Here is a 15,203-nt window from a genome sequence, read left to right as displayed (position 1 = left end):
TATCATGTGCCTTTTGTTGTGGTTGTGGTGATGTGAGTTGTACCCATGATTCTTCCCATTCCATGCTGTTCCTCTCGATCCTGGCCCTCAGGCCCTCCTCCCTCAGTCAGTCCACCAGTTTCCAACCTACCTCACTGCCAATACACCCGCTCCCTAAGTGAGGCGCGCTTCAATGCACTCCGCCTGGAGTACCAGGAGTACAGGCGCTCTCAGGGATCCTCCTGCACCAGTGATCCCTGCCTCCCTCCCGACACAGACTCTGACTCCAACTCAGCACTGCTCTAACTGCCTGCCCACCCTGGTCCGTTCCTCTCTGCCTGCTACTGTTACCCCCTCACCTTCTCTTTGACCTCTCACTGCCTGCCTCTATCCCTGCTAGTTTTCATCCATCTGTTGTGAAATTGTGCGTTCACTTTTTCGGTTTATTTTAGAACACTGTATTTTTTTAAGCAAAGCACCAATTTATACTAGCTAATGGAATCCTAATCTCACAGTATTTTGATGTTTGTCTTTCTGAATCTTATATTGTTTGTCCTGGGAATGTGTTTAACGGCGTTAACATTTTGTATTTCAGATATGTCAAAGAAAGGAAGCAAATAGTTTCTCAGATGCAGAGAACTGACAGTACTGTGGTCCTGGATGTATGCTTGATATCTTTTTTTGAAGCTTCATGCAACACCTCAATATCCAAATCCTCCCCAATCCAACTGGATCCTCTGTGGACGGAACACTGTCAAAAGTGTAACCAACTGAAAGAGACAGGATATGCTTGATCATATGGCGCACGTCGTACACACCAATTGCCACAGATATTGATACCTGTGTTGTGCCATCATTATTGACACAGAATAATATTTGGCCCTGATTGGAGCCTGTTATGAGATACTGGATATTTATATTTCTTGTGTTTTGGTGAAACTGACCAGGAACTTTTCAAAGAGGCAAGTACAAATGTAAACCAAAACAACAAGTGTTTTATGGGCTTTTGGTAAGCTTGGACAATCAAACACAGCTCTCCCGCTTTAAAAAAAGATATTGGAAAAGTCCCTGGATTCATGCTTGTACATAACCACTTGGCCAGCTAATGGAGGCAAGCTATAACTTGTGCCTGAGATCTGTATTTCAAGTCCAAAGAGTATTTCAAATCAAGGACAAAGTCTTTTTGCTTCCCCCACCATTTTATGAAAATTGGTGAAAACACCAGTCAGTTTATGACAATGTATGGATCTGTATGTGAAAATACTGAATATAAAGATTTAGTACCGTACTCAACACAAACAGTATTTTGTCATTAGCCACCTAAATGGCATGTGCTTTGAGTGAGCGAGCCTTCATCTTTGTGTTGCATTGTTACAGTGAGTGGGTAGCTAGCTCACCATTACCTGAGCAGAAAAACATGTTTATTCATTTCCCAATTAAACAGGTAAATCTCCCTCATTGTTGTGTTTGTAATTATACTCAGTTTTCTCCGCAGAGTATTTCAGACTAACAGGAAAGTGTTGAGTGATTGCTGTAATTTATGTGTCAATGTTTTCATATACTGTAGCCCTAGACAATTACACCTTGTATTTTTGGTACCATAGCAACTCAACATCTTAATCCTTGATCATATGAAAAATATGTTATAAAGTTGTCCATGACAGGGACAGGTTGTGTATCATCTTTGCTTTACCTTTGTCCCCCCAAAAAATGGTAGTTCACCATTCACAAATATGGTTGAACATTATTCCCAAACTAAGCCTATATTAAATTACTGGAATTCAAGAAGAACAATACGGCTTGAGATGAAGTACTGTGTATAATGTATGTCATCACCTTTTGTACTACAAGCATTATTGAACATTATTGTATATTTATTAACATGAGTTTTGATATGCAACAATGTTTACATGCAAGTTCACATTATTGATGTGAAAAGCACACTGTGAATATACTCCATTAAGCTGAATTCTGCTGGAATAAGAAGTCTCCATTTAGTGTTGTACATTTTATAACCAAAATTGTGTCCTGACATTTGTTATTTAATTTTAAAAAACTGTACTTTATAATGGAACTGTTTTACAGTAACCAAGAGAGATATTTCTTATACAATTTCATAAAAAGAAAGATTTGAAGCATGTATTATACTTAAGGAGCATTTGTACATCTGTACATTTGGAGTACATTGGCATTTTTTTAAATAAGTTTGATGTTTTGTACAAACTGGATGTTTTTTCAATATCTGCTCATTTGGTTGTTGTCATTGTCGTTTTTATTTTTGTATTGAATAAATTGTTTTATTCTGAATGTACCAGAATGTGACATTATGATTTGACATTGAAAAGTCTTGAACAGGGTCCTGAACTATCCAGTCTGCACCCATGTTCATTTGATTGGTAACAGTGAGATAGAACTCAAGAGTGAATCATTCACAGACTTTACACCTTTACTTATTTCAGACTTTACACGAGGTCACCATTCAGTGAACTGGGTTCAAAACTGAGGGAAGCATAATTTGTGATTATTATGTTGTGTCCTACAGCACTCTTCTCAGACGGGATTTCAGCACAGTTTGTTCCTCCTCTCTTCTATGTTGAAGTTTAGGCTCTGTTTGATGAGACCCAAGATCACTCTTTCTCTCATGCCAATCGGCGCTAGGGTATGAGGCGTAATGCGTGCTATACCTCGATTGTAAAATATAATATTTAACTAACAACTGATAAGGCAATGCCGCAATAGAGTGATTATTGGGAGACTCGAACTGCTGATGCAACGAGAACCAGGAGTGACGACTTCTATGGGGAGGAGTGTACGATTGTAAGTGCAAACTTCACATCACACTTCTTTGGAAGAACGTTGAGAAGTGGAGGGAGGCAGCAGGGGGCACAATATGTAGCTACAGCTCAGACTGCTATGGAGTGTTATGTTGAATGACTAGCTAGTAGAGTCCAGGGGACGGATTGGAAGAAATGCGGGTTGATGTGATCACGTGCTGCTACAATTGCCTATTATGTTTTGGTTGTTTGAGCATTTTTGTTTGTGGTTAATATTGCTAGATAGCTAGCTAACGAGCTAACTGTAGCAAGCTAGCTACTTAATAACAGCAGCTAGTTAAACTAACTAGTTAGCTATATAGATTACATTAAATTAGGCTCTATTGTGGTTACAGGATCTACATAGCTCTCTCACTAACGTTAGCTAGCCAACCAAGCTAAACTCAAGTCTATCGTAAATCGTTGAGTTAGAGGATGTGGCTAGCTAACTAGCTGTTTTAGATGCTGACCAGACGGGACACTTATCTTTTTTAGCTAACCTAGATTGCTAGTTAGCTATATAGCAAACAAACGGGCTAATGTTACGACACTGAATGATGTTTCCTAAGCTTGTTAGGTTGAAGCCATCTGTGTGTGATCGTGAGTTTGAGAGGAGTAGCTAGCTAGTATGAGAGGGAGCGAATGAATGCATCTGGGGAAGAATACCTTAGCCTCACATGGCATCTGATTATCACAATACTGTAATTTATACATGGCATGACACATTCTTATGAGGTATAGCTAAGCTACATTATCAGTTGTGTGTCTGTCTCTGAGTTATATCTTTATAGAGTTATATCTTTATAGTGGAAGATACCTGAGTTGATTCCAGACCAGCTGGACAGGACTATCAGACTTCAAGAGGAACCAATGTTTAGCTTTTGTCAGGTCACACACACGTTTCCACACACAAACCTACAACATGTCTCCGTGTAGCCGATATAAAATTGCTAGCTAGTTGGCGGTGGTGCGCCCCCAATGGCGTTTCAATCGGTGACGTCACTTGCTCTGAGACCTTGAAGTAGTGGTTCCCCTTGCTCTGCAAGAGCCGCAGCTTTTGTGGAGCGATGGGTAACGATGCTTCGAGGGTGACTGTTCGCGCCCAGGTCGGGGCGAGGGGACAGACGTAAAGTCTATATTGTGACATCTCCATTATAAATTACAGTGTATTCCCCAGCCCAATCTAGTGACCACCGTCCTCGACTCAGCCAGCCTAAAGATACAGGTATACACATCACTGGGACATTGTTATTGCATTATCATGAACAGATATTACCACCTTAGGTAATGGTGGATGTGTACTGCACAGTTGAGAGGATCCCATGAGTAAGATTTTCACTGCAAGGTTTAGCCTATGATCACATCTGATGTTATTCAGTATAAACCTTGATTTCCATCGAAATCATGAAGAATAATTGTATTGTCTGTGTTTGTATGCTGTGAGGATGACACCATAAGAACAGGTGAGTTCAAGAAGGATGGAAACCTAGAGTTCAACATTTTCTACAGGAGATACCCAGGCACACACATCTGTATTAAAACTGAGGGGGCAATAGCACAGACAGAAGGGGTAAACCAAACACGTCACAGAGGCTATAAAGTTGAAGCATTCGTTTAGAATGTTTTCTCACCACCACATATGGTAGTGAGATGAAGTCCAGCCGCGGGTAATGGGACTAGATGAAACCGAGCCAATATTCTTTCTCATTGATTAATCATCTCATCTCAATACATTTTTCTGTTCCCAAAACTAGAATCTGTTATGAACACAGTGCACTAAATTTTATAGACTTGACGCTCTGCCAAAGTAAAACATAAATTTAAAAAAAGTGCAAGGTTGCATTTGTGCAGACGCGCACTTCAGAAGAGGCGTTCCCTAACGGAAATATGCAAATACAGTGGGGCAAAAAATGATTTAGTCAGCCACCAATTGTGCAAGTTCTCCCACTTAAAAAGATGAGAGGCCTGTAATTTTCATCATAGGTACACTTCAACTATGACAGACAAAATGAGAGAGAAAAAAATCCAGAAAATCACATTGTAGGATTTTTAATGAATTTATTTGCAAATTATGGTGTGAAAAAAGTATTTGGTCACCTACAAACAAGCAAGATTTCTGGCTCTCACAGACCTGTAACTTATTCTTTAAGAGGCTCCTCTGTCCTCCACTCGTTACCTGTATTAATGGCACCTGTTTGAACTTGTTATCGGTATAAAAGACACCTGTCCACAACCTCAAACAGTCACACTCCAAACTCCACTATGGCCAAGACCAAAGAGCTGTCAAAGGACACCAGAAACAAAATCGTAGACCTGCACCAGGCTGGGAAGACTGAATCTGCAATAGGTAAGCAGCTTGGTTTGAAGAAATCAACTGTGGGAGCAATTATTAGGAAATGGAAGACATACAAGACCACTGATAATCTCCCTCGATCTGGGGCTCCACGCAAGATCTCACCCCGTGGGGGTCAAAATGATCACAAGAACGGTGAGCAAAAATCCCAGAACCACACGGGGGGACCTAGTGAATGACCTGCAGAGAGCTGGGACCAAAGTAACAAAGCCTACCATCAGCAAGGGCATTGAAGATGAAACGTGGCTGGGTCTTTCAGCATGACAATGATCCCAAACACACCGCCCGGGCAACGAAGGAGTGATTGATTTTGACCACCTCCTTGCTTGTTCTGCCCACTAAGCTTCCCTCTTGCTCCCACTGTAAACAACACAGATTAGTTATAAATATCTTTGGCAATAGTTTCAATTTGAGGTGGCACATTGTTGGCGTTCACATGCTTCCTAGCCGGAAGTGCATATATTTTTTAATTTAAACTTTATTGAATTAGGCAAGTGAGTTTTTTATTTTTTTTCGTTTTAATTTATTTTTAATTTATTTTTATTAACAACAAATCAATACATAAAGCACACGAGGGAACACAAGCATACATAGATTACAAACCATGGACAATCGAGCTAGGGGGTACAATATCACATTACAATTACACAAGGACCTTAAGGGACATACATATACTTACAATTCTAACAGCTTTTTTGTTAGTAAAGCATTTAACCGTCTTAAATTACAGTTCAATTTCTTTTTGTAGGGTACTAAAATGTGGTTTTCTGTTTGTAAATTTACATTTGTGTATATGAAATTTGGCCAAAAGAATAATGAAATGAATTACATGAAAATGTTTCAGCTTATTTCTATTGTATGTAAATAATTCAAACACTACATCTCTCAACAATATAGTAAAATCTTCATAAATGTGTTCAATAATAAACCTACTGATGTCTTGCCACAGTTTTCTTACATTCATACAATGCCAAAAAAGATGCAACACTGTTTCTGGGTGGTCATTACAAAAGGAGCAATTTGAGTTGATGTTTTCCTTAAACTTCTTCATATAGTGGTTGGCAGGATAATATTTATGTTAAAGGAAACTTCCTTAATTTTGTTAACAAGTAGGTATGTGTGTGGCAACATCCAAACTTTTTTCCAACAGATATTATCAAAAAATCCATTCCAATAAGGCATGACATAAGGTATACATCCAGATACAACATCCTGCTGAAACAAGGTTTGTAACGCTCTGTTGTTGAATGGACCAAAAGAGAAACAAATCTTTCCTACTGATGAGTCAACAGGGTCAATAGAAGGTAGGCTCTGAGGGTCAGGTCTTGACACGTTCCTGAATAACATAGCAACACCTGAGGGAATGGCATCTAAAACAATTGCAAAAGCTACTTATTCAGAAAATAATTTGTACAATTCTGATGTGATTCCATCAACACCTGGTGATTTATTGTTCTTTAGATGTTTGATAGACTCTATAATCTCTTCAACTTTGATGCGCTCATCACACTGTTTAGATTCTATATCACTGATAGAGTGAACATTTTTCAGTGAGTTAAAAAACATATCTGTGGATTCCTGACAATACGTAGAGCTATACAATTTTCTGTAAAAATTGCTACAGTATTTAGCAATTCATTTTTGGTCATGTGTAATAACACCATCAATGTTTAATTTATGGATAGTGTAATTTTTAGAGTGAAATTTCTCAAGTCTAAAGAAATAGGATGAATTCTGTTCTCCCTCTTCAATCCATTTTTTCCTAGATCTAATAAAGGCTCCTTCTGCTTTTAATTTATATATATTATCCAGTTTATTTTGTAACTCAATTAGTTCCATCTTCCCCCCCCCCTGAGAGGTCTGCTAGGGACCTCTGAAAAAGGGAAGGCATCTTAATGATCACCTTTTCCTCCTCAGCTCTTCTGGTCTTAGCAAGATTACTACCATTTTTTCTAAGGTATTTGGACACCTCAAATAGGCAAGTGAATTAAGAACAAATTCTTATTTCCAATGATGGCTAAACCCGGACGACGTTGGGCCAATTGTGTGCCGCCCTATGGGACTCCCAATCACGTCTGGATGTTACGCAGCCTGGATTCAAACCAGGAACTGCAGTGACGCCTCTTGCAGTGAGATGCAGTGCCTTAGACTTTTGTGACGTTTTTGTTCGTTTTGGACTTCGGTAAGTTTTTTTTTTTCGGCTGCAGAGGGTCTTTTACTTAATTATAAGGAATTCTTACCACTCTACAAGATCCTTGTAACACCTAAAGATGTGCAATTGTTTTAGATGCCATTCCCGCAGGTGTTGCTTTATTTTTCAGGAACGTGTCAAGGCCTGACCCTCAGAACATACCTAAGATTAACCTGGTGACTCATCAGTAGGAAAGATTTGTTTCTCTTTTGGTCCATCCAACAACAATACTAGCCTTCTTTCAGCAGGATGTTGTATCTATACCTCATGTCATGCCTTTATTGGAATGGTTTTATTGATCATATATGTTGAAAAAAGTTTGGATGTTACCACACACATACCTACTTACTGTATTAACAAAATTAAGGACGTTTAAATTTTAAAAAAAATCATGAATATTATCCTGCCAACTACTATATGAAGAAGTTTAAGAAAAACATATATTCAAATTGTACCTTTTGTAATGACCTCCCAGAAACGGTGATGCATATTTTTTGGCATTGTATTCATGTAATGAATCTGTGGCAAGACATCATGTATAACATGTGTAATTGAACACATTTATGAAGATTTTACACTTATGGAGAGATGTACTACTTGGATTCTTTACCTACGATAGAAATAAGTTGAAACAACCTTTGCGACCTTTTGCCACATTTCAGGCTTCAAACATAAAGATATAAAACTGTATTTTTTTGTGAAGAATCAACAACAAGTAGGACACAATCATGAAATGGAACGACATTTATTGGATATTTCAAACTTTTTTAACAAATCAAAAACTGAAAAATTGGGCGTGCAAAATTTTTCAGCCCCTTTACTTTCAGTGAAGTAAACTCTCTCCAGAAGTTCAGTGAGGATCTCTGAATGATCCACTGTTGGTATAAATGCACCTGCACTGTGATAGTCTCAGAGGTCCGTTAAAAGCGCAGAGAGCATCATGAAGAACAAGGAACACACCAGGCAGGTCCGAGATACTGTTGTGAAGAAGTTTAAAGCCGGATTTGGATACAAAAAGATTTCCCAAGCTTTAAACATCCCAAGGAGCGATAATATTGAAATGGAAGGAGTATCAGACCACTGCAAATCTACCAAGACCTGGCCGTCCCTCTAAACTTTCAGCTCATACAAGGAGAAGACTGATCAGAGATGCAGCCAAGAGGCCCATGATCACTCTGGATGAACTGCAGAGATCTACAGCTGAGGTGGGAGACTCTGTCCATAGGACAACAATCAGTCGTATATTGCACAAATCTGGCCTTTATGGAAGAGTGGCAAGAAGAAAGCCATTTCTTAAAGACATCCATAAAAAGTGTTGTTTAAAGTTTGCCACAAGCCACCTGGGAGACACACCAAACATGTGGAAGAAGATGCTCTGGTCAGATGAAACCAAAATTGAACTTTTTGGCAACAATGCAAAGCGTTATGTTTGGCGTAAAAGCAACACAGCCCATCACCCTGAACACACCATCCCCACTGTCAAACATGGTGGTGGCAGCATCATTGTTTGGTCCTGCTTTTCTTCAGCAGGGACAGGGAAGATGGTTAAAATTGATGGGAAGATGGATGGAGCCAAATACAGGACCATTCTGGAAGAAAACCTGATGGAGTCTGCAAAAGACCTGAGACTGGGACGGAGATTTGTCTTCCAACAAGACAATGATCCAAAACATAAAGCAAAATCTATAATGGAATGGTTCAAAAATAAACATATCCAGGTGTTAGAATGGCCAAGTCAAAGTCCAGACCTGAATCCAATCGAGAATCTGTGGAAAGAACTGAAAACTGCTGTTCACAAATGCTCTCCATCCAACCTCACTGAGCTCGAGCTGTTTTGCAAGGAGGAATGGGAAAAAATGTCAGTCTCTCGATGTGCAAAACTGATAGAGACATACCCCAAGCGACTTACAGCTGTAATCGCAGCAAAAGGTGGCGCTACAAAGTATTAACTTAAGGGGGCTGAATAATTTCGCACGCCCAATTTTTCAGTTTTTGATTTGTTAAAAAAGTTTGAAATATCCAATAAATGTCGTTCCACTTCATGATTTTGTCCCACTTGTTGTTGATTCTTCACAAAAAAATACAGTTTTATATCTTTATGTTTGAAGCCTGAAATGTGGCAAAAGGTCGCAAAGTTCAAGAGGGCCGAATACTTTCGCAAGGCACTGTAGATCTCACACTTGTGTTCCCCCATGTAATTTTTGTATTGATTTGTTGTTAATAATAATGATTTTAAAAAAGGGGGTTTAATCTTAGATTAATTCTGACTATTTTGAGGAAGTGACTACTGGCTACGGCGTCTCAAAATGGAAAAACAGTACAATTACCACTTTTCTCTCGTTTTTAAGCGAAGGCCTTTTAAGGGAGTATGCGAGCACACTCGTTCGGTTCTCCTAGGCTAGGCGCTAACCGAACTGAAGCATGCCCCCTTTAGTACCCTTGTGGAGCCGGGTACGAGCCTACATTTACAATTCTTACATTGAAAGCAATTATCTAAAAGAAAAATTTGACAATTTCTTTTTATTTTCGAATATGACCTGCTTTTGTATAAACAGTCCACAATACATGTTTACAGACTGATGAAAGTAAAGCAACAATGAGGGGAAAGGCTAAAATAAAATAAACAATAGAGCAACAAATCACCTATGGTAAAAGTATATTATTAACCACATTTATAAAAAATGTAAAAAGTAAGCAGTACAGGGCTGAATCTGAACACAAGTTAAGATATGTGTGTGTAAGATTCCATCCCAAATAATTACAATCAGATTCTCACTATCTTGATGATAGTGAGGGGGGAAGGGGGAAGAACTCATGCACAGACAACACACAACTGTCACATAACTCAAGCCAAGTAATCACAAAGTACAATTAAGAGTTGTCAATCAGTTGTGTATATTTAAGTGAAATTACTTAATTTATGAAATTACCAATGCATTGTGGATTGATGATTCTACAATGACGTTCTACCCATTTTCCCCATTGTTAAAATGAGAAAATAATGTTCCTCTAGTTGTCCAACATAGGAACATCTTGAATAATGTCCATTGCAATATGAGACTTCACATTTCTCATGGTTTTCCATCAATTACTTTCACAGCAATGAGTGCCTAACTCACTAGCCATAATCATGTAAAATAACTTATTTTTTTACTACCATGACAAACCAATTTTACAGAATATTGAAAACCTATTAATTTCCAAGTTCACAACTGCAAGACTAAATAAAATGCAAAACAGTGCCTTTCATACACATAAAAATAAAAAAACACATTTACCACACCAGGGACAGGCAGTCAATAAATAATGGTCCATTTCAATTGAAAAATAAATGTCCACAATTCAGTGTCTGTGTAATCTTGGTGCCTTTTATTAGGTTTAACTGATAAAATGTCAAATAATATTCACATGGCAGGCAAGTCACCAAGTTTTGGATGTTCAGTGGGTATTTAATGCTTCAAACCAAGGGCCAAATACTACTGCCACACTGTGGAAACTTGAAACTTTGTTGAAAACTTGACCTTTGTCAAGCCATGACTGTCATACACTGTCATATACCAAGTTGAGTCACAACCCATATCTGATCATCCAATAACCAGGCGTAGACCCAAACCGCACAGTGAATTAACACCCCATATATTACCACTGTCTCTTGCTTTACATGTATGGGTCAAGACTTTAATGCCATTTACATGCAAATTACTAAAAGCTTCAGTGGTGAAAATAAGATTCAAGTATTGAATCTCTGCCATCATAAAAGGAAGCTTTCATGCACTCAAGCACCCACAATCAAGAAATAAGTGTGTTCATTAGTGTGTTGATAAAGGAAAGGAGAATAAGCTATTTGCAGAGAATATCCATTTGGTACAATTATTGGATCACATATCTGTATATGTGTTTGTTACGAGGCAAAAAGTGGTACTCATAGAGAAGCCTGGATGTAAGAGAAAGAAGCGGCCGTCTGGCAACATTAAGGCATGTATGCAGGAGGCGGCTGGAACTGGTTGGCAATGTCATAATCAGCAGGATATGTTTCACTGCTCTCCTCCATCTCTGAGAGAAGCTCCAGAGCCTGCTCTTCCTCCTCTGTGGGGTAGTGGCGCAGCAGGTTGGCAGCTGTGGCCAGAATAGAGGCTCCACCAGCCCCCGCCACCAGGTAAAAGCTGATGGCAAAAGTGACGTAGATGAGGGATCCGTGGTACTTCTTGTGCTGCTGCTGAAGTGACAAGATGAGCTCTGAGGCCCAGTAGCAGAACCCGATCACTGTGGCACACTGCAGCACTGAAACCATACAAAATAACAGCAAACGGGAAAATATTTATCTGTTTCTACCTTGCCTTGCAATTGTTTTCACACTCTTTAGCTGAAAAGCTCACCCCCCCCCCCCCACAAAACCATTCATACCTGTGAGAATGTGTGCAAATGCATATCTGCGGGTGATCTTGAGGGCAGGGTGCTTGGGTCCAAAGACATCCAACAGGAAAGCTGTCAGGCTGCACAGGATGCCCAGGAAGCAGAATGCAGCAATGACCCTTATCAGTAAGATGGTCTGGGAGTTCATGCAGTAATCTTTAGAAGAAGTTCGTGATAGTTAACACAAACCACAGGTCTTGTAAACATGCCAACGTGATTTCACATTTGGTGCTCGAGCCACTGTTGACAATATCATTACTTACCCTCCATGAGTTTTGGGTCAATGTATCCCAGGACATCAGCCACTCCAAGCTCCTGCCTGGGACACGTCCCTCCATGAACTCGGACCCAAGCTGGTTCAGCCAATGCCGTACATAGAGCAGTGATGGAGAGTGCTCCGGGGAGGGCAGATGCCAGGCTTCGCTCTGGCTGCTTGGGCAGTGCGGTACCCCCTCTCCTTCGCCGGCTTCCAGGGACAGTGGCACCAGGTGGTGCATACATTGTCATTCAATTCCCGCTTTGTCTTCAACCAGGACTCAGTGCCTGATGTATATCTATGTTATGTCACTCAAAGGACGGACAGCTTTTGTTTTGACAATGCGCCCTTCCGCCTGTGAAATAATCAGCTCACCAAAACCGATAGTGAAGGTCAACTGGTTACATTATTTGTCAAATAAATAAGTTTAAACTGTTGGGTGTGATATGATAAATGACAACAAAAAAAATAGACCGATAATTTTCAACCTAACTAGCTAAGATCTCGACCTAGGCCTGTTAGCAGCAGAAGTTAGCTATCTAGTTCGTTTTAGACGTATAACGTTAGCTAGCCAAGTATAAAATCCTAATTGAAACAGTAACGTGAACTGGCATAATAAATACCATCTTATGATATGATACTTACAATCTGGCCAATAAATGTATCTAAAACGCGAACATCAGGATTTATACTAGCTCTCTCGCTAAAAACAAAAACAAAAGGCAGCCAATTCGCTAGCTAGCTTCCTGTAAAATTGTTTCCTTCCTTGTTATTCATCACAAACCAAGGTACTTTTGTGGTTATTACCGCCATCTACTGGGTTATTGTGCAGCTACACACCAGAAACACGCGCAATGTTCACCCTGTACTCATGGGGGCGGTAATGAGCCAGATGGACGTTAGATTGGCAGCCAGCAGTAACTAGATACGAACAGGAAGAAAAAGTAGGAAGTTGAGGTTGAGCGTTTTTGGATTTGGTTGGTAAATGTATTTACATATACCGGATAACAACGTCGTATTTTAAGTGGATATTAGCTATCGTCATTGTTTATGTCTGTATGATATTTGCATTATCTTCTTGGAGATACGGTTTTGTTGGTATCATTCATAGCTACGACTAGTTTGGTGGCTGCACATTGTGCTTATCAGTTGCCAGTAACTGCAAGATAGCAAGCTTGTTAGCAATGAAGGACACTTTGGCCCTTCTACAGAAATTCAACGCGCATCCAGATTCCCGCTGTTGGTATGTTGCATGGAACCCCAAGGGCACATTGCTGGCCTCGTGTGGTGGTGACCGGGCCATTCGGATATGGGGAAGGGAAGGTAAATATCCCAAATCCATTGTGTGAAATCAACCATATCAGAGGCATGTGCCGGTGGGGAAAACAGAAAAAATGAACCCCTTTGTCTGTGTAGGTGACTCTTGGGAATGCAAGACAGTGCTCCAGGATGGACACCAGAGAGCTGTCAGAAAGGTGGCATGGTCCCCATGTGGAAACTACCTGGCCTCAGCCAGCTTTGATGCCACAACCTGCATCTGGAAGAAGAAGAATGATGACTTTGAGGTGAGTCGTCCACAGACAATTGACCAAATGCTTTGCGATGATAGTAAGATATGGCCCGTGAGAGCATCACTCTGTCTCTGTTTCTTTCAGTGCTTGACAGTGTTGGAAGGACATGAGAATGAGGTCAAATGTGTGGCCTGGGCCCCATCCGGTAACCTGCTGGCTACATGTAGCAGAGACAAGAGTGTCTGGATCTGGGAGGGTTAGTGCTGCATTAACAAAGGAATACAATTCCTTGTATTTTTATCACATTACTTGTGTTCCACATAAACATTCAGCTGTTGTATCTGTATGTTGTTTTGAACAGTCTGTCACCATGTCTCTTTCTGTCTTTCTCAGTGGATGAGGAGGATGAGTATGAGTGTGTGAGCGTGGTGAACTCTCATACACAGGATGTCAAGCATGTTGTCTGGCATCCAACACAGGAGGTACTGCCTATTTCATACTGTTTCACTTTTTGTACTAAATAGCAGCATTATAAAATCCTTTCACACCCCAACACTATTGCAAGGCTTCTCTGGACTAATCGTTTCAGTATTCTGTACTCAGTGTGTTTTTACCCACTGAAGTTAAATGTTCTCTACGCAGCTTCTGGCCTCGTGTAGCTACGACAACAATGTGTGCGTCTATAAAGAAGAGGATGATGACTGGGAGTGCAGGGCGACCTTGGAGGGTCACACCTCCACTGTCTGGGGTTTGACCTTTGACCCAAGTGGCCAGAGACTGGCCTCGTGCAGTGATGACCGTACTGTGAAGATCTGGAAAGAATGTCAGCCTGGAGGTGGGCAGGGTGAGCAAGATGCTCCATGAATGTGTGAATGATGTAAGGGGATAAGGAAGGTAATGATAAATGCCCATTTAACGCCTGATTTGTTTTTTTTTACTGAAGGCACAGACACGGCTTGGAAATGTGTTTGCACCCTTTCAGGGTTTCATGGACGGACAGTGTATGATATTGCATGGTGAGCATCCTCTTTTATATAAAAAATATATTGATAAAATGCAGCCACAGATCCAATTCAGTACTTATTTGTTGTGCTCAGGTGTCCGCTGACCGGTGCTCTGGCGACTGCATGTGGTGATGACGGAGTGCGTGTGTTTAAGGAGGATGAGACGGCTGACCCAGACCAGCCTGTTTTCTCCCTGTCTGCCCATGTACCCAAGGCCCACAGCCAGGATGTCAACTGTATCGCCTGGAACCCCAAGGAGGCTGGGCTCCTTGTCTCCTGCAGTGACAATGGGGAGATAGCCGTCTGGAACTACCAGTCTGAGGTCTGAGAAAATGTACAGTATGCTGAGCCAGTTAGGACTTCCACATCCAGTGTTTAACAGTGCTGAATTGACCTTGTACAATCGAGGGTGCTACCAGCACTGAAATAGTCATGTATTTTGTTTGTCTCTTTGAATATCCTGTTCTAACTAGATTAGTGATTGATTGTAACATTAGGTTTCTTGGTCTCATGTGATACTGATAAGACTCCTCCTGCCTGTGCACTTGTTCTGTGCTTCATAAATCATGGTTTCAAGGGTCCCAAATGTGTATTGTCATAATTATGTATTTGAAAAACAATACAATTTACACATATTCCAAAGGCATTTTGTAATATCAATAAAATAAAATTGTTATAGCTAT

The 15,203-nt window shown here is 40.3% G+C and overlaps 3 protein-coding genes across 5 annotated transcripts in view; 2 read left to right on the top strand and 1 right to left on the bottom strand.

Moving 5' to 3' along the window:
• Positions 1–2,296, top strand: part of LOC110535980 (protein turtle homolog A) — a 38,445-nt gene extending 36,149 nt beyond the window's left edge. The window contains exons 21-22 of one of the 2 annotated variants that reach the window (XM_036935810.1): positions 92–301; positions 575–2,296. In XM_036935810.1, coding sequence (XP_036791705.1) covers positions 92–285 — 194 coding nt within the window. In that variant the 3' untranslated portion in view covers positions 286–301; positions 575–2,296. The remainder of the gene's footprint in view (positions 1–91; positions 302–574) is intronic. The other variant, XM_021621416.2, reaches the window with a different exon arrangement.
• Positions 2,297–9,839: 7,543 nt separating this feature from the next.
• On the bottom strand, positions 9,840–12,772 carry LOC110535979 (transmembrane protein 127). Its single transcript, XM_021621414.2, has 3 exons — positions 12,013–12,772; positions 11,741–11,905; positions 9,840–11,617 (listed from the first exon to the last, which is right to left on the bottom strand). Exons 1-3 carry the CDS (start codon positions 12,254–12,256, stop codon positions 11,307–11,309), a joined length of 720 nt encoding a protein of 239 aa, XP_021477089.1. The 5' UTR covers positions 12,257–12,772; the 3' UTR covers positions 9,840–11,306.
• A 117-nt stretch (positions 12,773–12,889) lies between these two features.
• On the top strand, positions 12,890–15,200 carry LOC110535977 (probable cytosolic iron-sulfur protein assembly protein ciao1-A). Of its 2 annotated transcripts, none has more exons than XM_021621412.2 (7): positions 12,890–13,328; positions 13,422–13,570; positions 13,661–13,772; positions 13,910–13,998; positions 14,159–14,351; positions 14,460–14,532; positions 14,614–15,200. In XM_021621412.2, the coding sequence occupies exons 1-7, from the start codon at positions 13,190–13,192 to the stop codon at positions 14,846–14,848; spliced, it is 990 nt and encodes a 329-aa protein (XP_021477087.2). In that variant the 5' UTR covers positions 12,890–13,189; the 3' UTR covers positions 14,849–15,200. The 2 variants fall into 2 exon arrangements, with proteins under 2 accessions (XP_021477087.2, XP_021477086.2); XM_021621411.2 differs by having other exon boundaries at positions 14,159–14,360.
• The last annotated feature ends 3 nt before the right edge of the window (positions 15,201–15,203 follow it).

The sequence above is a fragment of the Oncorhynchus mykiss genome, chromosome 11 (genome assembly GCF_013265735.2).
Source record: "Oncorhynchus mykiss isolate Arlee chromosome 11, USDA_OmykA_1.1, whole genome shotgun sequence".
Taxonomy (NCBI): domain Eukaryota; kingdom Metazoa; phylum Chordata; class Actinopteri; order Salmoniformes; family Salmonidae; genus Oncorhynchus; species Oncorhynchus mykiss.
The sequence above is the reverse complement of the archived record's forward strand: the minus strand, read 5'-3'. Positions and strand labels throughout refer to the sequence as shown.

Bases quoted from the DNA above. Each gene is read 5' to 3' on its own strand.
- LOC110535977 (XM_021621411.2), top strand. From the start codon at position 13,190: ATGAAGGACACTTTGGCCCTTCTACAGAAATTCAACGCGCATCCAGAT. The intron at 13,571-13,660 runs GTGAGTCGTCCA...TGTTTCTTTCAG, and splicing joins AGAAGAATGATGACTTTGAG to TGCTTGACAGTGTTGGAAGG. The intron at 13,999-14,158 runs GTACTGCCTATT...TTCTCTACGCAG, and splicing joins TCTGGCATCCAACACAGGAG to CTTCTGGCCTCGTGTAGCTA.
- LOC110535979 (XM_021621414.2), bottom strand. From the start codon at position 12,256: ATGACAATGTATGCACCACCTGGTGCCACTGTCCCTGGAAGCCGGCGA. The intron at 11,906-12,012 runs GTAAGTAATGAT...CTTCTTCTAAAG, and splicing joins TGACCCAAAACTCATGGAGG to ATTACTGCATGAACTCCCAG. The intron at 11,618-11,740 runs GTATGAATGGTT...GTATGGTTTCAG, and splicing joins ATTTGCACACATTCTCACAG to TGCTGCAGTGTGCCACAGTG.